We start from the raw sequence: 23,026 nt of genomic DNA, 5'->3' as shown, positions 1-23,026 counted from the left end.
CGATTGGCTGCGTCGCCCTGGCCCCGCCTCTTTTCTTCCCGTGCCTTTTAAACGCTCCGCAGCCCGCCCCCTGCCAGGCGCGCTCTCCGCCTACGCTTCGGCCGCTTCCCTTCGCGCCTCCGCGCCTTCCTATTGGCTGAGAGCACCGTCCCTCACGGCTCGTGACGCGCGACGCGCCGTGACGTCGCCCGCCACCCAGGAAGCTCCGCCTATTTATTCTCAACTCGGCTCTTGAGGGGAAAAACAATTTCAAGATGGCGGCGGCGCGGATAACAATGGGGACTCGGGGCTTCGGGCCGGCCCGTGCCTGAGAGCGGCGGCCGCCGGGCCGCGCCGCGCCGGGGAGGGAGCGGAGCGGGCTCCGGCCGGGCCTCCGGGGGCGCCGGGCAGCGACCGCCGGCAGGGCCGTGCGGAGAGCGGGGGAGCGAATCGGCACCGGCCTCGGGAGAGAAGGAGGAAGTGGGGAGGGGGGGAGCGAGGCGGGCGCCGGGCCGGGGGCGGGAGGAGGAACCGGGCCGGGGGGCCCAGGTAAGGCCGGCGGGCGGGGGAGGAGCGGCGAGGCCTCGAGGAGGGCCATGGCGAGGCCCGGCGTGCGGAGCCGCTGAGCGGCGGCCGTCCCCTCGTCCCTCCGGCCCATGGTGCTGCCCTCCTGCCCCATGGCGGAGTTCGTGGTGCCGCGGCACAGCGCGGTGATGGAACGGCTCCGCCGGCGCATCGAGCTCTGCCGGCGGCACCACAGCGCCTGCGAGTCCCGCTACCAGGCCGTGTCCCCGGAGCGCCTGGAGCTGGAGCGCCAGCAAACCTTCGCCCTGCACCAGCGCTGCCTGCAGGCCAAAGCCAAGCGGGCCGGCAAGCACCGCCAGCCGCCCCCGGCCCCGCCGCCCCCCGCGCCCCCTCCGCCCGCAGCGGCCGTCGCGGGGAGCGCCGAGAGGAGCGGAGCCAACGGCCTGGACGGAGAGGCGGCGAGCGGAGAGCAGCACGGCCGCAGCAGCACGCTGATCGCGGTAAGGCGCTGCCCGTGCCGCGCTCGGGGCTGTCAGGGTGTCAGCGGGTCGCTCGATAAGCACGCGTGTATCGCTGAGGGGAGCTCTGCCGGCGTGGGCTTTGCTGCGTCTTGGAGAGGCTTTCAGCCGAAGCAGAGAGGCAGCGCTTGTTTGCCACCCGCTGCAGTGGGTGTGAGCACTGTGGGAGTCCCACTCCACCCATTACAGCCTGGCTGAGCACAGAACGCGAGTGTTTCCCTGGCCTCGTTAGTGCTGCTGGTTGTCAGGGCATGTACACACGGCCACGGCTGTGTTGTATCTGGAGAGGGCTGCTTAACTTGCCCCGAACCCTTTAAATGTAGTGAGCCTTTAAACGCGCTGCTGGCATGTCAGCAATGTAGGTTAGTAGGGTGACCTCGCACAGGCTGCCCCTCCTAATGCCTGTCCTTCTCCAGAGCACCCATTGCTAAACGTTGACCTTTGTGGAAATGATGCAGTGCTGCTTTGAATTTCTTTACGAGGGGATGGTGGGTTAACCCGATGCATTTTCAAGTTACTGCATGGGTAAATCCTACTCTTAAGATGGTCTGCTTGCTCAGTCACAGTAGAAGAAGAGAATGGGGCTCTCTGCTGCCTTGGGCTTCACTTAGTTACAGTTTTTAAAGCAGAATCATGACAGAGCTCACTGAGTGTTTGGGTATGACTGCGTGATGTGGAATTGTGAGGCATGGCATGCAGATGTCAGCTTTCGTGTGGTGATGGGCAGCACATACCTGGTTGTAGACTTTGCAGCATGAGCTGAAAATGTTGCTCAGCTAACTAGCAGCTGTATCGTGTGTGAACCTAGACAGTGACTGTTCTGAAGACCAAAACACTTGTGATAGTTTGAGTGCTTCAGATGGTTGTTAAAGAAGAACCTTTGAGGGCGAGAGGAAATTTTCTGCCATCCTGGCAGTGATTCTGTAGCACTTACCAGGTGCTGCTCTTTGCTGGGCTGATCCTGAGTGTAACTTGGCGTCAGAACACAAATGTCTCAAACTCCTATTTTATTTTCCAGAGATTTGATAGGGTTTCTGGTTGTTTCCTGTTTGGGCTGCGAAGCATTCTGTGTCTGGGGCTCTATCCATTAATGATGCACATTTGTCTAGCTCACTCTGCAGAGCTCTTTAGCATGTCAAATCCCGTTGCTTAAAGTGCCACCATGCTCCTTCATACTGATCCTTGAAAAGAAAGATGTCCTTGATTCGTTGGTGTTGTTTCTTTTAAATTGCTCTGGATGTGGATTTGATCTAATTAGCATCCATTATAATGAGGGCTCTCAGCAGCGGTGTGGTTTTGAAATATAGTGCACATCTGGGGAAGCCCTTCTTGTTCAGGAAGCTGCTGCCAGTGGCCAATTTACACAACAGAAGAGGGTTTTAGTGTATGAATGACTCCTCCTCGTGCTGGCCTGCTGTTTCCTTCCTTGGATACATGACTGTAAGCTTAATTACAGCTGCTGATTCATCATCTCGTTACTAGGGTATAAAGTTAGTTAATGCTTTTGAAAAAAAAACCAGAACACCCCCCAAAAACTAGAAGCCAACAAGAAACCTCTGCTGCTGGTTTTGTTCCTTTGGCACAGGAGATCTTTCTCTAAGTTGACGTTTTACCTCTGGCTGTACCTGTGGCTGAGGGGCAGCTCTTATTGAGACCAAATGTATCTGAGCCTGGGAAGCACAATGTTATGGATTAAAATATTCAGTAGACTTTGGATTAACACCGAAATTATGTTTTAGAATATCCTGAGTGCATTCCTTTCAAAAGAATGCCATTAGGTCAGTGGAACATACATTACATCGGTGTAACCGCTGTTACGGTGTGGAGTTTCTCTTGAAGCTGTGTACGAATCTTCTCTTGGAGACCAGAGCCGCATTCAAAGTTAATGAGGTGTGTGTTTTGATCCTTGAGGGAAAAGGGACCTGTGTTAGTGTAAAGGGCACGGGATCTCACATCTGTGAGCTGGCAGCAGGACCTGCAGCTGCTGTGCCACACGTGTGCCCAGAACACAGTGCCTGTGTGCCCAGGTGCTGCCCTTGGTGGACACAGAGTAGTTCTGGGTAGAGAGAGCACCACCCTGTCACATCCTGTATGACTTGTTCACGTGGCCAAAGCCCGAAATTACATTTCCCTCCCAGTAGTTTCTTTCTGGTGTATATACTGAGACTGAGCAGAAGCCAGGGGCAGTGCCATCCTTCTTTAAGCAGTGCTATCTTGTGAGTGCACAGAAACTAAGATACGACGTCGATACAGAAATTCTTACAGATGATCTGTGTGCTCAGGAGGCTTGCTCTTCATTTGAGGAACGAGATGAAAATTCTGGCTTCCTACTTAAAAAGCTCTAATTTAAAGGAAAATTCAAAAGTTTAAATTTATTTTGCTTCTGTTGTTCAGGGTGATGTTAAGACTTGTTCAGAGTAAAAGATGCTTAGTGCTTGAGTAATGTCTCTTGTGTTGATCTTCTATTTTTGAGAAACAGAGAAGTTGGGAAGGGACAGGAGCTGCCATCGAGCATGTTTTTTCCTCTTTGCCAGTTTCTGTTTTGAGAAAGTTCATTTCAATAGTGTTTAAATTCTGCCTGCTGGAAAGGTTGCCCTGTATTTCTGACAGACTGTGATGTCGTGTATCCCAGAGCTGTGCACCGAGCGCTTCCTCAGCATGGACAAGAGGCGTGTTGGGCTCTGCATGTTCATCTCCACGCCGTGCTTTGTGGTGGGGCCTTAGATGCTTTGCTTTGTCTGGGACTGCTGTGGATGGCGTTTCTGGAATGGGCAGAGATCTGCTCAGCCTTGGGAATGCTCTGTGTGAAGCTGAGGAGCAGAGCAGCGTTTGCTGGGGAGCGATAGAGGTTTGCATGGTGAAAACAGCAAAGTGCTGGTTGAAGCCAGGCACCCAAGTGAAAAGTTTAAAAAAAATTTAAGGAGAATAAAGAAATGTTCTGTGATTGAAAGGAGCTGTAGTAGTAAATGAAAGGGAATAGATTGTCTGGATTGTAGTGGCAAACATGGTTGCATTCTCCTAAGGGAGCCCAGGCTGGTATGCTGACAACTCAGGAGACCTCACTTTGGCGTAAGCTGTGGTGGATGGGTGTTAAATTGTGAAATTATGTTTTACCACAAAAATAGCAAATTATTTCCACATTATTTATACACAACTTCAGTACAGTATACTCTTGCCACCATTGTTTGGTTTTGCTGACAAGTCTGATAGCTTGTTGCACAACAACTCTGACAGGTTTTTCTTTGTCTCCTTTTAATGCTGCGTGAGGTATTGTTGTGTGTTTGAAACACTTCCCCTCTCAGATTGGTTAGATATGCAGTGCTGCTTTCTGAGCTGTAGGGATCTGGGAGGGACTGATGTGCTGCTGCAGTTCAGGCGAGGTGGGCGATCCGGCGGCCGAAGGCTCTGTAGGGCTTTTTGATTCAGCAGAACAATTCCTGCAGCAGAAGCTGCCCCTTGTGACTAATGCAGGCTGGGCTATTTATAGCCATGCATATCCACAGCCCTTCTCCACTCCAGCAGGCAGTCACCCAAATACAAAAGACTTCTGGAATTAAAGTAACAGTCAAAATTGAAGTTAGTGCAGCAGTTTTGTTCTGACAACGCGCTGGAATGCAGGAACACATTTGGTAATAAAATGCTTTCCTTGCACGGAGCGTGCAACTTTGGAAGCTGTGTGTAGGTGCTCAGAAAGCAGAGAGTACGTTGCAGGGCCAAAATGGTTATTTTTTCTGTCCAGAATTCATATATGTTGCAACTTCTGATGTTTGCATTGGTCTTCCAGCTTGAGAGGTGATCGTCCTTATTGCTTCTATCCTTAGCCAGCCAGGGAAGGAGAATCTGTCAGCTCAGAAGGCTGTGCTGCTCCTTGGAGCTGCTGTGTGCTGCAGTATTGCCACTGCTGCTGGAGGCAAACTGGTGTGTTCCCCTGTAGGTGAGGGTGCTGGCATCTGGCTGGAAGGCATCTTGGAGCTGGAGTTTTATTGCATGTGTAGAGTAGCACAGGATTTCTTCTTTGAAAACGGCCAGCGTTTTCTCATGCTGTTATTTTGTGACAGATCGTTGTAGATATAACTGAAGACTGAAACTGTAAGCTTACTTGAAATGAGATGTAAAGCTCTATTGAATCCTGTAAGAAGAATTTAGTATCTGAAACCTGTCATCAAGGAGCCCAAAAGGCACAGCATACGAGTTAGGTCTTTAAAGTTTTATTTCTGTCATTTTTACAAGGCATTCTTGCGGAAAAAAGAAACTCACCAAAAAACAGATTTGCTTGCAGTTTCTATAACTATAAACTTTAAATATTTACCAACTATAAACATAATTATTTATGATATTTGAAGCCCCTTTCTTCCCTGTGTGACAGAAGAGTCCCGAAGCCATGAACTCTGCCAATGAGTTTGCTGGCAGAAAGCTGGAGACCAAGTGTTAGACCATTTCCAATTTCTTCTTGCTGGGCTTCCTTGTTAGTGTGTGGCTGGCTCTTACGAAGTCTGCCAACATGCCTTTGCAATGAGGCTGCAGCATGGCTGGGCGTCATCGTGGTGCATCCTGCTCAGGTTTTGTGATGAGAGCATTTGGGATGGACACCCCTGTGTGGGGAGGGGTGGCACCTGGCTTTTATCTGTTCAGCTGGGTCAGATGGGGAAGCTGTGGTTATGGCCTGACTGCACGTGTGCTGCTGCCAAGCACACGTACTGTATTGGTTTAAAGCTTTGGATAAATGCTTTTGGGGTAAGAGTCTTAGGTAAAGTTAAGTAGACTCATTGCAGAGAGCTTACAGGTTCCTCTGCTGCTGGGAGGTAGGCAGGCCAAGAAAATGGGAATACATTTCTGTTTCTGATCTTGTGACAATGGAAAGAATTGACTCGTGTTCTAAATAAAAGTGATTGATTCTCTGAAGGAAACCATGAACAGCACACCAGAAAGCGACCGTGCTTTGCAAAATCATAATAGACAAAAAATAAATGCTAAAGAGATTTTCTTAGTGAGTTGCAAGCTATGCTTTATTCTTGTCAGTGTGGATTTTTTTTTCCTTTGGAGTTTTGGCAGAAGAGAACAGGTTTTTCTTGCCTCGAGAGCTCTGTTGGGGCAGCTCGATATGCAGATAACTTGCTGTCTAACTCGTATCTCCTGTGTGCTATGTGTTGGGGTTTTTTTCCCAAAAAAAGTCTTTAATTATATAGAGACAGACAAATGAGAAGAACCAAACATTTCTCCTTCTGTTAGGAAAGTAAGAGCTGAGATAGTACACGAGAAATGGTATTTCACAAGAGAGGGTTACGTTATTTGCAGAGCAGTTGTGTGAATTTCAGGTTTTATTGCTTAGGAAGTTAAACGTGAGTAAATAGAAGCTATCAGGGTATGTTAGTGATGACACTGGAGCAGTAACTGTTGGCACCTGCAACTTTTGGTACCACTTTCTTGAGTGAAGAGTGGAGGTGGGACATGGAGGCTGGCTTTCTTCTGCTGAGCTGGCTGTGTAGCTGCGGTAGCGTAACCTCAGCATAGCCACAACATCCAGGTACATTTTGTGCTTCTTTTCCTCTTAAAAGCGAGCTAGGATTCAAGTGCAGTTGGTAAATAGCTTCTACATTTCAGGGATTAAGTAGCCTTGTTGTGAATTGGGCTGTCTTTTCTGGTGCAGATAAGAGATAAGCAGATTTTCTTCTTTCCTGTGCGTCTGCTGGCTGTGGTGTACAGGTAGGATATCTTTCAATTAATAGTACATTTACATGAGGTGAAGCAGACACCCCAAATTTAACCTCATAAATGAATTCATTTGAAGTACTTTATTTTTACAGGTTTTTTTTTGTTGTTGTTGTTTGTTTTTGTTTTTGTTTTTTTAAACAAAGAAATATAGCTAAAAGAAGAGCTGTGTAAGAGAAACTAATGGCAAGGAGTTAAAATTGGGAATCTGTGCATTTTGATGACTGTTAAAAACCATGCAGGTATGGTAGACCCTGGGTTTTTGTGGGGGAGGAAGCCTGAGATGGACACTGAAGGATCTATGCCTACATCTAGACTTCAGTAAGTTTAGTTGAGAAGCACAAATGATTTAATCTTGCATATATGCAAGTGGTGTAGCACAACAGCAAAGACCTCAGCACAAACCAACTTCTGGAATATCTCTCCGTGAACCTAAGTGAGTTTTGCAGCCCACAGAGGACTACGGTCCTACCTGAGCCCTAAGCTGCCTCGAGTTGTCTGCAGGAGTTATGGTTGCAGCAGTTGCACTGGGCCTTGGTTCTGTTTTAATACACAAACTCGCTTCAACCATGAGAAGAATACATTTAGTGTACAAAACTAAATTAGTACTTGTATGTTATTTTTTGGAGAGCGTTTTTTCCTTAATGATTTGGAATTAAGGAGGATCCATCCCAATCTTTGATTGACTCATCATATGACCTCAGGCAAGTTACTCATCCACCTTGAGCTTCAGTTTTCCCAGTTGGAGTATTAAGTAAACAACAGGAAACTTGCCAAAAGCCAAATGTTGGGGTTGAGTTGAAGCTTCCTCACTTTCTGTTGTTTTCTGTTTTTATGAAAAATCAGATTTCCTTTATTCTCTTAAGTTAGTAATTGAAAAAAATTGCTCTAGGTCTGCTACTGAAGCCATAGATGGGATGTTGAGATTTAGTGAAGTTCCAAATGTGTCCCTCCTCTTACGAGGTCTGCTGCTCATCTCATTACTTTGCTGATGTTTCCAAGAAAGATCTTGGTCTCCTGGAAACTGCAGTCCATCCCTCTTGTAAAAATGAGATGTTGGTGTTACCTATGCAAGCATGAAGCAGTGTTTGTTTCCAAAGATCAGCTAGCTGTGGACAGTTAACAAGAAAGCAACCACCGTGATCCAGTCCTTCTATCCTTAAATCAAAAGAATGCTGTTGCCCAGGCAAGTGCTGTAACATTCTTGATAATTTATGCTGGCTCTACACACAACCTTTTGTTTCATTGCCGAGATCTTGAAGTTTCCCCTGTTTGTTCTTGGATGAAACGTTTTTTCCCCAAGGGTTAGTGGACTGCATTATGGAGACTGCGTATTAAAGTAAGTGTGCTTGTTTTGAGGTTTGTTTAATGAGCTGCTTTTCTGTCATCTGAGAGAACTATTGTTCAGTGAACCACACTTGAGACGAGTGGCTTTTTGTGGGGATTCTCCTCATGTGTCCTGCTGGGACACACAAAGGCATCTTTTCCAGGTCAGGGGAAAAGGGTTCCCTCTTTAGACGCGCAGCTCTGAGCTGTGTCGCTGCCCTGCAGGTTTGTCTGTCTTGGTGTAGTGATCCCAGTACAGCAAAGCCCAGCTGTTTGGCAAATTTACCTGAGGGGGGAATAATTCATTGTCACCTTTGATGTGTGCATGTGTTCTGTTTTCTGATATTTTTGAGATCACTGAAAAGAAGTTAATATTTGAAAGAATGCTGCCAGAAGAGAAGTTGAACTGGGGGACCCACACACACTGCTTTGTAGAACCGAGGTGCTGTTGCTGTACCCTCTGGTTGCTTCTAGGTGGCACTGCAAGAAAAAGAATGCATATTCACTGGCTGTAGACTTGCCAACTGTTGAGCTGGTTTGTGCTCTGGGGGCCATAGAGCAGAGAGTAGCAGGTGGCAAATGCTTTTGGGAGAAAAGAGGAAAGGAATAAACTTACTCTGTGTGGCAGAATTGACTGAGCTTCTAATTGCAGTGACGTATGAATGGAACTGTGGTCACTTGGTGACAGACTGGTTTTGCTTAATGCCAAAAATGTGATTGTGTATAAAAATTACATACCTATTTATCCTCCAGTAATTAAAATCACAGAAGAAACGATCCTCTTTTTTTTTTTTTCCCCTAAATCTTTTAATGTGAGACTGCTTTACGAAGCAATCTTGATGGAGAATTATACAATGTGTGCATAGACTAAATAAACACAGGTTGTTAGTCTCAATTTGAATCTTATTGTTTTTCTATGTTTTTATATTTTGAACAGGAAAGATCATAATATGTTCCAATTCAAAGTCATTTCTCAACTTATTGTTGTCAAATATCTGGCATATCTTTGTTCAATTTAGCACCTGGTTTGAAAGGTTTACTTTACACAGTTAAAGCCTCTGTTCCTGAATCTGCTGGAGCTTCTAATGTTAACTCCAACTCCTCATTTCTGTCTCTTTATTTATAAGAACCCTGTATCCTTTGCAAGAGATGATTTGGAAGATTTTAGCAAGGAAGTAATTTCGTGCTGATTTGTAAAAACCAAAGACCTAGCCCTTCTTTTCCCCCTAAAATGTTTTATTCCTTCTACCCTCCCCCCCCATGTTCAGAGCTAGACAGTGTTTTGTAAGAAATAATCTGAGATGTGAAACTAAATAACTAAAATCTTTTTTTTTTCTTTTTTTTTTTTTCAGCAGCTCCATGAGACTGTGAAAAGAAAGCTTGATAGTGCTGCTTCCCCTCAGAACGGAGACCAGCAGAATGGCTTTGGTGATGTATTTTCCGTTTCCAAGAAGCTGCGTCGTGATGATGGTCTTGGTGGAGTGAGTGGTTCTTCCAATGGAATGCCCCCTGTGTCTCCACTCCATCATCTTGACAAGAAATCTGCCAGTGGAGATACCTTGCAGCTTAATGGAAAACATCCGATGGGACTCGATGGCATCAGCAAGAAGTGTCTTCCAGATTCCAGTCTGCAACTGAATGGAGGTGGTGATACTGATGATTCATTTCCTCTGAGTTTGAACAAAGAGCTGAAACAGGAGCCTGTAGATGATCTTCCGTGTATGATTGCTGGAGCAGGGGGTTCTATATCTCAGAACAACTTGATGCCTGATCTTAATCTTAACGAGCAAGAATGGAAAGAGCTTATTGAGGAGCTTAATAGGTCAGTGCCCGATGAAGACATGAAGGATCTCTTTAATGAAGACTTTGAAGAGAAAAAAGATGCGGATTCTTCAAATTCAGCTGCACAGACTCCGTTGCCACAAGATATTAACATAAAGACTGAATTTTCCCCTGCACCCTTTGAACAGGAACAGATGGGATCTCCGCAGGTTAGATCTACTTCTTCAGGTTCAGCATTTATCGGTGCTGCCTCTGTTCCTGTAAGTGCTGCGTCTCCAGTGGTCGGTAGTTCTCAGGCTATGTTTCAGCCTTCTAGTCAGTCAATGACTGAAAATGCTAATCAGCCCATGATGCAGGCATCAAACCACTCTCAGAACGTCCAGAGACCTCTCCCCAATGTGCTTTTACCTGGGAAGGGGGCAGGAAGTGCCAAAGAAATGTCCTCTGCTCATCAACTCCAGCAGATTGCTGCCAAGCAGAAGAGAGACCAGATGCTGCAGAACCAGCAGCAGGCTTCCCAAGTCCACCAAACCAATCAGATGTCTACCTGGCAGTCTGGGCCTTCTCACAGCCCACTGGCTGTTCCATATACCATGGAAAATCCCACCAGCCCTTCAGTTTACCAGCCGGACTTCAACAATCAAAAGCTCATGATGCCTAATATGGGAAATAAAAGCTCTCCAAGAGCTGGAGGCAACTACCATGTGAACATATTGGGTCATCAGCAAAACAGCATGAACCAGAACCCTGTGAATAGTCAAGGCTCAGTGCTAGACTATGGGAACACCAAACCTCTTTCACATTACAAAGCAGAATGTGAACAGGGTGTTGCAGTACCTGGTCAGAACAAGACTCCCATGTTGGCTTACATACAGCAGCGCCAGCAGCAGCCACTGTCCCACGTGAGTGATGACCAAAATGGAATGATCCTGTTGAAACCCAAGTCTGGAAACATTACCTACCGACTGCCGCACAGTCAGGTACTTGTTCTGATCTTTGTTACTTTTGTTTAGTAACAGATTTAAGGTTTTGAAAGAGGATGCTGGGTAGGTAAGATTGGAGTATGGGTTACTTGATGATGATTCAGATCAGCTGCTGCATGTTCCTAAAGAAGAAGATGGTAGTACACAGTGTGCTGAGGCAAGAGTCAAGTGCTGTATTTTCCACCAAGGAAAGTTTTTAATATGCAATTCTAGGTCACGTTGGTAACGTGTGGTTTGCAGCTTAATATACTTCATGGGCAACAAATTATGTCACACTTCACAGAAGGTTCTACTTACAAAGATAAATAGATGCTTTGTAAACTTTTGCCTGAAATAGCTCATAGAACTGCAGTGTTAAACAGTGTTCTAGCAGAAGATTTGCTTTCTTTACTTTCTCCTTCATCCCTGACTTCTGTAGGAGTTGGCTCACTATAAACAGATACGCCTTCAGTTGCTGCTTTTTGGAGAGAGATGGGAGTGAGGGCTGCGTTCTTGGTTACTTGGGTGTTACTTGGCATTTTTCAACTCTAAGAATTCGTTACTGGTTAAGTCTGTGGGAATGTATCTTTAATTTGCAATATTTGTCTGCTTGAAGCATTGTGCTCCAGGTTTTCCTGTAAAGGAGAACTCCAGGTTGTGCTTCTTTGTCTTCCGAGATATAATAAATTTGCAATATAAAGATAACAACATATAGCTGATATTACAGATGTGCTGCAGGTAGGAATGTGTATAGCAGCTGAAGGAGAACAGGCTTGTAGGCACGCGCTACCGAATCCCCACAATGCACGTATTGGAAAACTTGCTGTCAAAAAAGGTCTTTGTTATAAGGATGAAAACTGCAAAAGCCATCGGAGCTCCAGCTCTTGTAGTGTGTTCCTTCAGTATAGCAAAACACAAAATACATGGCATAAAGGCCTGATTAGTCTGTGGTAAAGACCACAGTGATGTAAAAATAAAAATGAGATCAATAATACATGCTTCATAAGGCACAAGGAAAATTAATCTCTTTAAAAGCTAGTGGAAGTAACGATCTAATGATATTTTTGGTGAAGAAAGAAGGAGGGGAAGGGTGAAGATGATTGTGTGTGTCACATCTATCTCTTGGTGAAAAACTTGAAGGTGACCTTGCGTCTGTGCTGTCATGCTTGCGTTGAAATAACAGAAATCCTAATGAATACTTCTGGAGAATTTCTAAGAAGCTTGCTTACAGAACAACTTAGCACAGCATTACCTATATTTGGCTCATGATTTCTTACAAAACTGCAGCAAGTGAGAACCAGCAGCCCAGACCGTTAGCTGAATTCTGAATGTGAAAATAAATACGTTTGCATAATTTGAAATGAGGCTGAACTGTGCTTAGAAATGATAACAAATGTCAAATTCCAAATGGATTCTCATGTACAAAGAGATCGGTGTCAGGTCTTGATGAATAATTGTTCCATATTACTTTGACTTAATGGCATTTCCTGAGTTCCTATCTCCAAAACAGAAAGAAAAAAAGCAGACTTACGAAAAAATGAATACAACCAGTTATCCATCGTAGTGTTTTTTCTGTATAATATGATGAAGGCTGGATTGGTGACCAAACGTTAGGACTCTTCATTTTGGTCAGTGATGTTTCTTCCCCTTCACCTGTGAATAGTAAATTCTGATACTAAAAAAAAAGTCAGCATTAGGAGGGGAGATGTAAACTTTCAGAATTAAGTGTTGACAGAAGAGGCAGGATGTAACTATATGATGAAATTTCAAAGCTGGTTGGGAAGCTGCAACCAAAGGTAACTGCAGTTGGTGCATTTGAAGTGTTGTTTGTAATGGCACCATTCCTCTGGCTGAGCAGAAGTGCCCAAAGCTGCGTTCCCCTTTCTGAGCTGGAGTTTGGGAAGTACTTTTAAATGAGACTTGAGTTAAAGCCTCTGTTCCTGAATCTGCTGGAGTTTCTGATGTTAACTTCAACTCCTCATTTCTGTCTCTTTATTTATAAAAATTTTGTATCCTTTACAAGAGATGATCGAACTTGTGGTCATCATTATGAAAATGTCTTTCCTTGTCTGTGTGACTGTACAAAGTCTTTAAATTCTAGAGGGCTAACCTCCTTCTGTAACTCACATCATTGTTTTTATGTTCTGCAGGATCAAACCACATCTCCTAATGTTCCTCGTGTTCCCGTTTCTGTCCCGGGTGCTGGTGTTGGTGCCCAGGCTCCCAATGTCACCATGGCAGGGAACCACAGCAACCAGTCGTATCTTAGCAATCAGCAGCAAGCAGCAGTGATGAAGCAGCACCAAATGCTGATGGACCAGCAGAAACAGAGAGAGCAGCAACAAAAGCACTTGCTCATGGAGCAACAGAAGCAGCAGTTTCTAATGGAGCAGAGACAACAACATCTCTTAGTTGAGCAGGTAAGGGGGGGCAGCAATCTTTTTTTCTTCCTTTCCACTGACACACTTTGGCTGACTTAAAGCTGTGTTTGAGATGTTATAGAGCTAGTACAACCTTATGAAATAGGGGATGTAAACTACAAAATGTTTTGGTATAAATCACTGTTCTGTTTTATATACAATCAACAAGAAAATGTAGCATTTGGTTCCTGAGACGTTCTTTCTGTTACAAGGCACAGCTGTGAATTAAAGGAATAAAACAGCTAGAATTTAATTGTGTGGAAATGCAAGCTGATACCTACAGGAAGAGAAGATATACCAGTGATGATATAATTCTGTGCCTTCCTTCTTTCACCAAGGAAATGAGAGCAAAATAATAAAAGGTTGGGATACCCTTGATGTTTTGGAGAGCTTTAAGCAAGGGACTCTGTAAGCTGGTTGAGCTCTGCCTTTCCTCTCTGTGAGTGCTGTGACAGTTCACGTTTCAAATTTTAAATCATCTTTCATTTGTTTATTTGGGGAAAATAATTAGACATCTGCATGCAACTTGCATCTGATCCTGCCAAAAGAATTTAACTCTGCTATCCATCAGACTGTGCAGAAAGCTGCTTTAGTCTCTCTCAGGGAAATGGGCTCCTTGCGTGAACCTTCCTAAGCTTTAAACCTTTTGCAAGTCTTTCAGCTGGGAATCGGTCTGAAGGGCCTTACTCCTGTCATCTGTGCTTTTCTGCATTTTTGAGTAGTCCATGCAGGCATGTTCCACACATTGTCACTGTACAAATGGAACAAATCTCTGTGCTGGGTATGGAGGATGGGAAGATGAAATTTCAGAGAAGGTTTTAGGTCCAGGGAGAATTTACAATTCAGATCTTCGTTTTGTCTTTCAGAATAATGGATTGGGGTGGGGTGTGTGAAATGTTATCTTTGGGGATAACAGGGGGAAAAGAGAGATGGTAATTTATAGAAAAAACTGAGAGCTGCATATATTCCTTAATTAAAAAACAAAACAAAATGTCATTGAAGTGCATCATTGGGTGTTAGTTTCAGGTAACCTCCCCTCTCTGATACTGTGAGATTTTTTTACGCTTGATATTCTGCATCTTTTTTATTTTTATTTTTTGCTGAGCCAGCCTTCTGCAGCTCTTAGTTCATCGTACTGCTATGGCATACTTCCCTGGCTTCTGTGGTCAGCCCCTTTCAGGTCTGACTGGTCCTGCAAGCAGCAGGTCCCTTCTGTGAAGCAGCCTGCCCTCTTCATTCCTCTGCATGTCTCAACAGCTTCTCAGTTGCAGACACTTCAAAACAATGGTAGTAAAGTGTACCTGCCTGCTTTCCACATTGCACTCATCTCTTCTTGAGGGGCTTAGTGTTTGTGTCTTTGTCCTAGGACTCTGGAAAGGGAATTTCTGTCCCTGCCTGTGCTCTGTGCATGTTTTTACATAAGTGAGTAGTTGTCCGTGGTATCACTCTTAATGCTCTCAGAATTTCAACCCGGTTGAAGATAACTGTGGATAAAGGGCCAGAAATGCTGTCTGAGATGTGCTTTGTGGTGTAAAAGCATCCTTTGGCTGTTGATATTGTCAGAATCACACTTAGTGCATGTACTTACACACCTTCTCCCATTCCCTCCATGGCTTTCCATTCCCTTTAAATTTGCTAGTCTTCTAATGAATTTGTAATAGAGTACATACAGATTGGATTCTCTTTAAAGAAACAAGCTGATTTCAAACCATTAGTGGGGCTTTTTGCAATAAACAAGTGAATTATTGAGAAAATAGTTTGGAACAGTGATTGTAAAACTCGTATAGCTCCTGTTGTAACCTTAGTTTCGTAGTTTTCCACGATCTTCTAAGACACCCAATAATTTGGGTTTGTATATGTTTTTGAAAACTGGACCTAGAAAACATTTACATGTTTTTACTTTTCTGCGCAACACTGGTATTTATGACTTGTACTTTTACTTTACACTCTTTAAATAAATTGATGTGGGGGCAAAGAGTAAAAGGTATTTGTGGATTTTTAGGTGTTTTTGCTTTTTCTCTTTTTATACTTGTTAGAGTATTGTACCTTTAGGATATTGCTGAAAATTTATGAATGTTTCATTGATTAAAAGACTAATACCTGTGACTTCCAGTTATTTAAAGGCTTAGCTGAGAACAAAGGTCTGAAATTTAAGGTGACAGAAGCTCCTATAATTACCAGCTCCATGTAAAAGCATGCGGGTAGCTTGATTTTTAACCAGGATAGTTGCTCTTGGAGAAACCTTGACTTGCTTCCTAATTATTTTTCATTGGATCTTTCCTAGGAGAAGCAGCGGCAGCAGCAGGAGCAGCAGCTGCAGCGACACCTGACCCGGCCACCTCCCCAGTACCAGGACCAGCAGCAGAACCCATACCAGCAGCAGGTTGGGCAGTTCACAGGTGAGCGTTGTGAAGTAATGGCAGAAGTACTGGGAATAAAACCAGGTGCCACTGGAGTTCCTGGACTAGAGAGCTTATGAGTAATTTATTGCAACATCTTCCTGTATTACTGTGCTTTTAAACTTTTAGAGCTAGGCTCTGGTACATTTGAAAAAATAACAGCTTCCTCTGACCTAAAAATCTAAGACAGTGCAAGCTTCTGATTCTGTAATATTGCTGTGGAAATGGATAAAACTTGGCCTTTAGAACAATGAAGGTATTTCATTTTTATACTCCTATTTTCCTTTACAGATGTTAAATTCTCCTTTAACTTTGTGTGTGCAGTACTGCTCTAATATTCTCCCCTTTAGAAGGGAATGGCATCCAGTGTGGTTCTTGTGGGATTTGGTTTTGTTTCGTAGGAGCCTGGTATGTCTTGATTGTACTGACACTGATAATTGTTGGGGTATTTTTGCCATAAAGGTGGAATGGCACTATGAATGTGGAAGAAGTAGAGAACAGCAAAAGATTGTCTCCTTACCTGACAAATCCTTACTTACCATGGCATTAAGGAAATACTTGCTTTCTTTTATAAAGCTATAGTATGCAAAATGTGCATATTCTCTTCTTTCTTTTCCTTGCTCAATTCCTGCAGAAGTAAATGCCAAATGGAAGAGATGCAAGTAGAAATATAATACTCTCATTCTTAGTGTTTGTGATCATACAGTAAAGCTAGAGCTGGGCTTTGTTACTTCACTGAAAAACTTGATATCAGTGCAGGAGGTTTGTGCTAACAGTGGTCAGTAACAGACTTCAAATACTGAAATGCATTATCTTGTCTCCTGCTACATTCCTACAGAAATACAGTAGTACCTCTGTTAGGAGTATATGTTCCTATAATTAGTATCAGTATTATTTTTCCCTTGTTTTGATAATTGTAATTGTTATTCTGCATCTTAAATGCTGGTAGGTGTTCTACCTCTTCACTATATGGTTCCAGTACGACCTCCCAGTTGGCCCTGTAACACTGGTTAATTAATTGTTAATTCATTGGAGAGCCAGTGTTACTCATATGTCTTGAATTATCTTTTAAAAAATCGGTAGCTTTTTTTTGTTTGAAAGTAGAGGAAGTACTGGTGTAGGCAGGTTTCCCTTGGTTGGCTAAATGTGGGGAGAAAGTGGACGATATATGCAACTTCACAATGCTTGTCTTTTTTTTTTTTTCTCCTTGTTTTAAGTAACAGGGATGTTTATTTTACAGGGAAATGCTTTTTTTCTTCCTTTTTTTCCTCTTTACTGAGTTTAGAGGAGAAGACCTGTTGTTTACTGACAATAGATATTTTTGCAAATCATCTTTGTTATCAGCATTGCATATTAACGTAGCGGATACTTCACCATGGAAATCCAAAAGATGTTTGTAGCAATTGGGCAGATGAATACAATGGGAAAAGTGTTACAACAAAGGCGTAACAACAAAAGGACTGGCACAATAGAGAGGTGCTATAAAGGAAGGAAGAAGACTGCTCACCCATATCAGAAGATTCCAGGTCCGCAGAGGAAAGCTTCACCAGGGATCCCCAGAAAGAGATCCTTTCCTAGTGGCAGTCAGCCCTTCAATGAGGTCTAGAGGGGTGCAGCCAGGCTGCAGACCTTCCAGTCACACTGCTGAATTGCCTTCACCTGTGCTCCCAGGGCTGACCTGGTCCTTTCCCCAGGTGCTCAATCAGTGATTCAGGCTGTGACTCAACAGTTACCATACTTTTATAAGTATAAAAGTATAAGTATAGTATAACTAAATATTTATGAAAGTTGCCTAAAAGAAAAGACATTCCCAAAACACAACTGGAAATCCTGCAGTTCTTGCACTAAGAGACTCACTGTGTATGCACAGAATAACTGACAATTTGTATATGCAGTAAAAATGATATTTTTTTAACAGACTAACAGATTGTATGTGTGTGCATACTTCTGTTCGCAGAGAAACATCACAGTCCTGTCCAATGAAGCCTAATTTTTTTAATGTTGGTGATGTTGAACTCACAGAAGTGGCATTCCAGACTTTTTAGGAAATTGGCATATCTGCGTTCAAGATCAGACTGGACACAGCACTGCTGTCTGTGTGCTGGTTGCTTAAATTGTTTTATGCACATGTAGCTGCGTTCTGGCTTATAGGGTTAACAGGCCTAGATTGGCTGTGGTTGAACCGAGTAGTTAATGTAAAAAATATTTCTTTGCATTTCAGGATCATCTTCAGCCATGCCTGGGGTCAGTAATTTAGGACAGTCCAGCTCCAGCAGTCCACGGATGTTTCCTCAGACCCAGAACATGATTCAGATGGGACCTGGACACAGTTCTGTCGCACCGCTGCAGTCTGGCTCCAGCCAGCAGGACCGGGGGGTGACTCAGTACGCCAACATGCAGAACATTCAGCGAGGGGGGCTGTACAGCATACCGTCAGGTATGGTTCCCCAGCATGCAGCTCAGAGTGCCAATGGACAGCCACCGATGCAGAGACAAGGCAGCTTGGGCCAGGGTGCTGCTGTTCCTGCTGGGTATGGGCAGAATACCTTAGCAAACTCAAGTATTTCTCAACAGCACAATAAAGGCGCACTGAATCCAACCTTATCTAAGCCACAGATGGCAAGAGTACCAGCTGCTATGGGGGCTCAAAATCCATCTTGGCAACACCAAGGTATCCCTAATATTAATAACCAGACACAAGGAAACAGTGGCTTAGGACCATTTTCTGCCAGCTCCTCTTTCCACATGCAGCAAACTCATCTAAAGATGGCCAACCAACAGTTTGCTCAAGGAATGCCTCAGGTAAGCCTCAGCACCAGCAGGCCCATGACCTCAATGAATGCTGCCGTGTCTGGGCAGATGCTGTCGTCGTCTTTAGGCACGCAGCAGCGGACAAACCCACCTACACAACAGCAGGTACCCTCACAGCAAGTCTTGCCTGGCATCAACCAGACTGTTCCAGATCTGAACGCTTTCAACCAGAATCCGAATCAACAAATGCCCAACAGAGGTAATATGCACTGTAGTCAAGGGTACCCTGTGAGGACAACCAGTCAAGAGCTGCCTTTTGCCTATGGCAGCCAGTCAGGCAATAATGGACTTCAGAACTTATCTGGTGACACAGATCTGATAGACTCTTTGCTGAAAAACAGGACTTCGGAGGAGTGGATGAATGATTTGGATGAGCTGTTGGGAACTCATTAAAACAGGGCTGGGGGTGGGGGGTTCTAATTTTTTTAATTATTTCATGAAATATAAACAACACTTGGACCAAAAAACCTGTGGCATTGAGGAGACTTGCAGGCATTAGAGGTAAATGGTTGGGAAAGGGACTGGAGCTGCTTCTCAGTGAGTGCTGACGCGTGGCAATGGCGCACCAAGCAGGTCTGCAGGAGTAGTGCGCTTTGTCCTGGCGTCTCTGGGGAGTTGCACGTTTAGACAGGTCAAACAAAGCTGTATGTGTCCCATCCAGCCTGTCAGAAATCTCACTTGCAGTGTTCTAAAATGAAAAATTTTAATTATTTAAAAATAGAACTGTTTCACAGAAATAGTGCAGAAAGAAAGCAAATAGTTGCAGAAATTTAGGGCTTAGTTTTCTGCAGCTATTACTTGCAATCATTATTGTCCGTAGCTTGACGTGCTATTATAGCACTGTCATCACATGTCTGACTGTTGTTTGAGAAGAGGCTATATGCACCCGAGTACGCTTGCAAGATGTTGTGAACTTTTTCCACCGCTGAAGCATGTGCCTGTACTCTCAATAAGCAAGTGATATTTCACAGTAAGTGTTTCTAGATGCTGGTGATAGATGAAAGAAAGTATTAAAACCTGGCCAGTTAGTCAAGGTAGTCTTCTTAATAGATTGTAGTCTTTTAAGCTGCAGTTTGCACTCTGTTGTAGAGAGGCACAGTTCTTGGCTTATACCTTACTGTGTTTAAAGGGGGAATTTCTTATGGGAGAACTTCTAAACTATAGTAGGTTTAACATGAATTGTAAAGCCATTTCCTTTGCACCTGTTTCTTCATAACTTATTTCCAAAGGTAGTTGTATTTAAATGAAGGCTTTGCTTCATGACAGCTCATTTAGTTTTCTTTGTTGTAAAAAGTAAAACTAACGTTTGAGATCAGTTCATCCCCCAAAGCTAGCAGTGACACAATGAGCACAAGACTTTGTCACTTCAGGGTAAAATGAGGAAAAAAAGAACTTGGCTGAGAGGTGAAAAGTCCTTATCAGTAACAATAGCACAAGCAGCCTGGGAGAATGCTTTGCATCAAGGTTGCTCCAGTATTGAAGTCTCCCCCTTTAAATACTTTTGTTTTTAATACTGGGTTATGAGTTTGGTAATCTTTCTGTAGACAGGTGGGTTTACTCCTTTAATATCCCTTGAAGCAGATGCTGGTTCTTTAGCTCAGCCCAGGGAGACCTCTCATCCGTGTTGGGATTACTCACAGAAAGGACAGAAACCACAATGGCAACAGACTGTGTTCCAAAGTCCTTACTTTTACCAAAAAAAAAAAAACAAAAAAAAAAAAAACACCCTTGTCCACCAACAAACCACCTTGCCTTAACCTTTACTTTAAAATGAAAATAAAGTCGAAAGCTTTTGTTTTAAATGCACAAATACCTCTTCCCTTTCTAAATCCACTTCTTTTGGAAAACTCCTTTAGACTTTTTAACCAAACTCAGCGTTGTGATTTAAAAGCAATTTCCCTCAACAGACTGTTCTTCTTCAGGAGTTTTCCGCTCTGCAGAATGTGTGAGAGGGTTTTATTCCAGTGGGTGAGGGGAAGTGAAGGATAACATGGAATTCGAAGAAGGAAAATGTGTTCCTGTATCTGCAGCTCCTTTGTCAGACAATTTGCACTTTTAAAAACTGCTTTTTTTTAACACTAATACTTTAACCCTTTCCAAATATGCATGGAACGTGGTTTGTCCGACATGCTCACCCTGTGTGGATGAATTGCGCTCTGTTGAACAGATTTGATGTTGCATCACGTTGAACCGTTGGCAAAAGATGTGCGTTGATCAGTGGATCCCACCACTGAGTAGTGGATAGAACTTCACTGAAGCAGACATACTCCCTTGTAGAGCTTTTGAAGAGGTAACTAAGATTGTCTTTGGATGGGAAGACGAAGGTGTTAGTTGCTTTGGTTGTTGACACTTATGATATTTTCTAGAATAAGTAGTTGAGATGCAAATAACTGATGCTGACTTTTCTTGTACAGGCAATCTAAGGAAAGAGCTAGTGAGTGGTTTAGTATTAAACCAAAAACTGGTCCAAGGTAAGTGTCGTTAGCATATAGATAAACTAGCAATGGCAGGGGAAGAAATGTTTGCTGTATTTTTGTTTTTAAGGGTTAACTTTGCACCAGTGTGCCTTCCCTTCCTGCTGGGGGTGTTTGGGACCTCATAATTTCAAGTGACACCCTTCAGTGTCGCTATTTCCACTCCCCCACTTTTCCTTTACCCCCTTACAAACACTTGAGAGATATAACAGGGTAGTAGGATTCAGCTTTTCTTTCTTCCCTGTTCAGTGTGCTGAAATCTGCGACGTTCTCTGGTAGATTTTGCACACAGTCTTTGTTCTGAATAAGTAAAAAAGTCCATCCGCTTTTAATTTCTTAATCAGAGGAAAAGAGCATCTTCTGTTTGCATTATTGCTACCAAAAAGGCAATCCAGCATAATGCCCAGTGAAATGCAGCTGTGCTCTTTCCTCCACTGTTTCTGGAAGCTAAGGTGGATATTGCCCTGTTTGACCAGAGGTTTGTTCAGGAAGGTATCGAGTTTTGGTGACAGGGCCTTTTCATGGTACTGTTGAACTAAACTGAAGTGTGATTCTAGGCAGCCTGGCTTATAATGCCTGCTGGTCTTCGTATGTGAACGGGATCCAAACACCACTTGACCTGGTAGGAAGAAACAGCCCTTGCCTCTGTTTTTGGGCCCTGTCCACATCAGACTGTTACGGTATCACTGTAACAATGCTGAAACAGTTCAATGGAAACGAAAATACGGTTTAGATGTCTGTAGGTGCATGGGTAGGGCTGAGCTTTGCCTTCATGCCCTTTTTCATGTAGCTGTCTGTATATGCACTTGGGCTTTCCATTTGCTGCAGCTTCAGAGCAATAAAATGTAGCTCCCCTGAACTGCACCTGGCCAGCCGCCCATGGCTTTATTTATAAACTGCGGTTTTGGTTGGGTGGGAAAGGTGAGAGTGTCACTGTGCAACATCCACTGCCTTCCAAAAACCACGACTCGATTGAAAAGGGTGCTCAAAATTTTGTTATACACATTTCCTTTGTGTAAATAAATGTTTACAATTTTATATTAAAGATTTGAATAAGAGTTAGATCTTCTGACTGTATATTTTTTACTTTTTATAGATTTTAAAACTATAATTCTTTATATATGTGTTTGGGGGGTATTATGGTAAATTTTATGCTTGTAAATGGAGAACAGTTGAATTTGATGCTAACCTTTATGAATTTTTGTCATTGAAATGTATAAAGAGTCCATTAATCCCCTTATTCTTTTACTACAATTACTGGTGCACACCAAAAAGAAATCCTTCACTTCTGTTTTATCATTATAAAATAAATATTTTGCTAGTGTATGAAACCTGCACGGTGTGACGTTATACATTTGTGAGAGCTGAGCAGCAGAGGGTTCAGCGTTGTTTGCAGTGTGTTGGTTCCCTCATCCCAGCACACAGCTTTGGCCAACCTGATGCACGGGCTCAGGTTCTGCTGCTGTGTCTTAACCAGTTCTTACTACTGAAAGGCAGTGTCAGCCAGCGCTGCATAAAGAGACTGCAGAAAACTCTGGGAAAGAGCTGCAGCCACTGTCTCTGCGTGCTGGGAATGTGAGCATGGAGGTGTTGGTCATTAAGCATTGCTTCACTTCTTTTATTTCTAAATTTGAAAGTGAGAAAATGTGCAAAATCTGAGTTTTGGAGCTGGTGCTGCTGAATGGGGGCAGAAATGCTGGCAGCAGCTACATGAGAAGTTTGGGTTAAAGCTGCCAAAGTTGCTGGGTTTGCGGTCGCTTCATCGTGCGTCTGGAGCTGGTGGGGTGAAGAGGTGGTGGCAAACAGTAGCAGAGTGGATCTGGTGCTACTGATGGAGCTCTCGGTTGAACACTACATAGGATGGTCAGAAATAAAGCAAAAATCTGTGGCTCTATCAGCATCCAAGGGAGTCATCGTTTTCAGGGGTATAAGTTTGAGTTTTAATACCGTCTTGCTAACAAGCTATTATTGATGGATTGCTCAACTGAAGCAGTTCTCTTAGCAGTGAAACGTGCTGCTTGCAGTAAAGCTACAAATTCAGTTATTTATGTATTGTTTCCTGTTTAAGTGCAGCTTTTAACTGATCATATCTAATCTGGAGTTCCAAACTAATACCTCACA

At 43.7% G+C, this 23,026-nt stretch overlaps 1 protein-coding gene and 1 long non-coding RNA gene across 4 annotated transcripts; one reads left to right on the top strand and one right to left on the bottom strand.

Annotated features, from left to right (window-relative positions):
* Positions 1–71: 71 nt before the first annotated feature.
* On the top strand, positions 72–22,258 carry MAML1 (mastermind like transcriptional coactivator 1). 2 transcript variants are annotated; one of them, XM_031598303.2, is made up of 5 exons: positions 72–1,004; positions 9,413–10,819; positions 12,952–13,221; positions 15,506–15,620; positions 17,842–22,258. In XM_031598303.2, exons 1-5 carry the CDS (start codon positions 636–638, stop codon positions 18,822–18,824), a joined length of 3,144 nt encoding a protein of 1,047 aa, XP_031454163.2. In that variant the 5' UTR covers positions 72–635; the 3' UTR covers positions 18,825–22,258. The 2 variants fall into 2 exon arrangements, with proteins under 2 accessions (XP_031454163.2, XP_031454161.2); XM_031598301.2 differs by having other exon boundaries at positions 75–1,004; positions 9,410–10,819.
* Positions 5,734–13,035, bottom strand: LOC116232168 (uncharacterized). 2 transcript variants are annotated; one of them, XR_004167618.2, is made up of 3 exons: positions 12,929–13,035; positions 12,333–12,454; positions 5,734–8,537 (listed from the first exon to the last, which is right to left on the bottom strand). It is a non-coding gene; the product is annotated as an uncharacterized LOC116232168 (long non-coding RNA). The 2 variants fall into 2 exon arrangements; XR_004167619.2 differs by lacking the exon at positions 5,734–8,537 and adding an exon at positions 10,826–11,698.
* Positions 22,259–23,026: the final 768 nt, after the last annotated feature.

The sequence above is a fragment of the Phasianus colchicus genome, chromosome 15 (assembly GCF_987193195.1).
Source record: "Phasianus colchicus chromosome 15, bPhaCol1.hap1.1, whole genome shotgun sequence".
Lineage (NCBI taxonomy): Eukaryota > Metazoa > Chordata > Aves > Galliformes > Phasianidae > Phasianus > Phasianus colchicus.
Note: the sequence above shows the minus strand (reverse complement) of the source record. Positions and strands in the feature narration are given on the sequence as shown.

What these genes read in the sequence shown, in the direction of transcription:
- MAML1 (XM_031598301.2), top strand. Translation starts at nt 636, where the DNA reads ATGGTGCTGCCCTCCTGCCCCATGGCGGAGTTCGTGGTGCCGCGGCAC. An exon ending in GCAGCAGCACGCTGATCGCG is followed by an intron (nt 1,005 to 9,409) that starts GTAAGGCGCTGC and finishes TTTTTTTTTCAG; the next exon opens with CAGCTCCATGAGACTGTGAA. An exon ending in ACCGACTGCCGCACAGTCAG is followed by an intron (nt 10,820 to 12,951) that starts GTACTTGTTCTG and finishes TATGTTCTGCAG; the next exon opens with GATCAAACCACATCTCCTAA.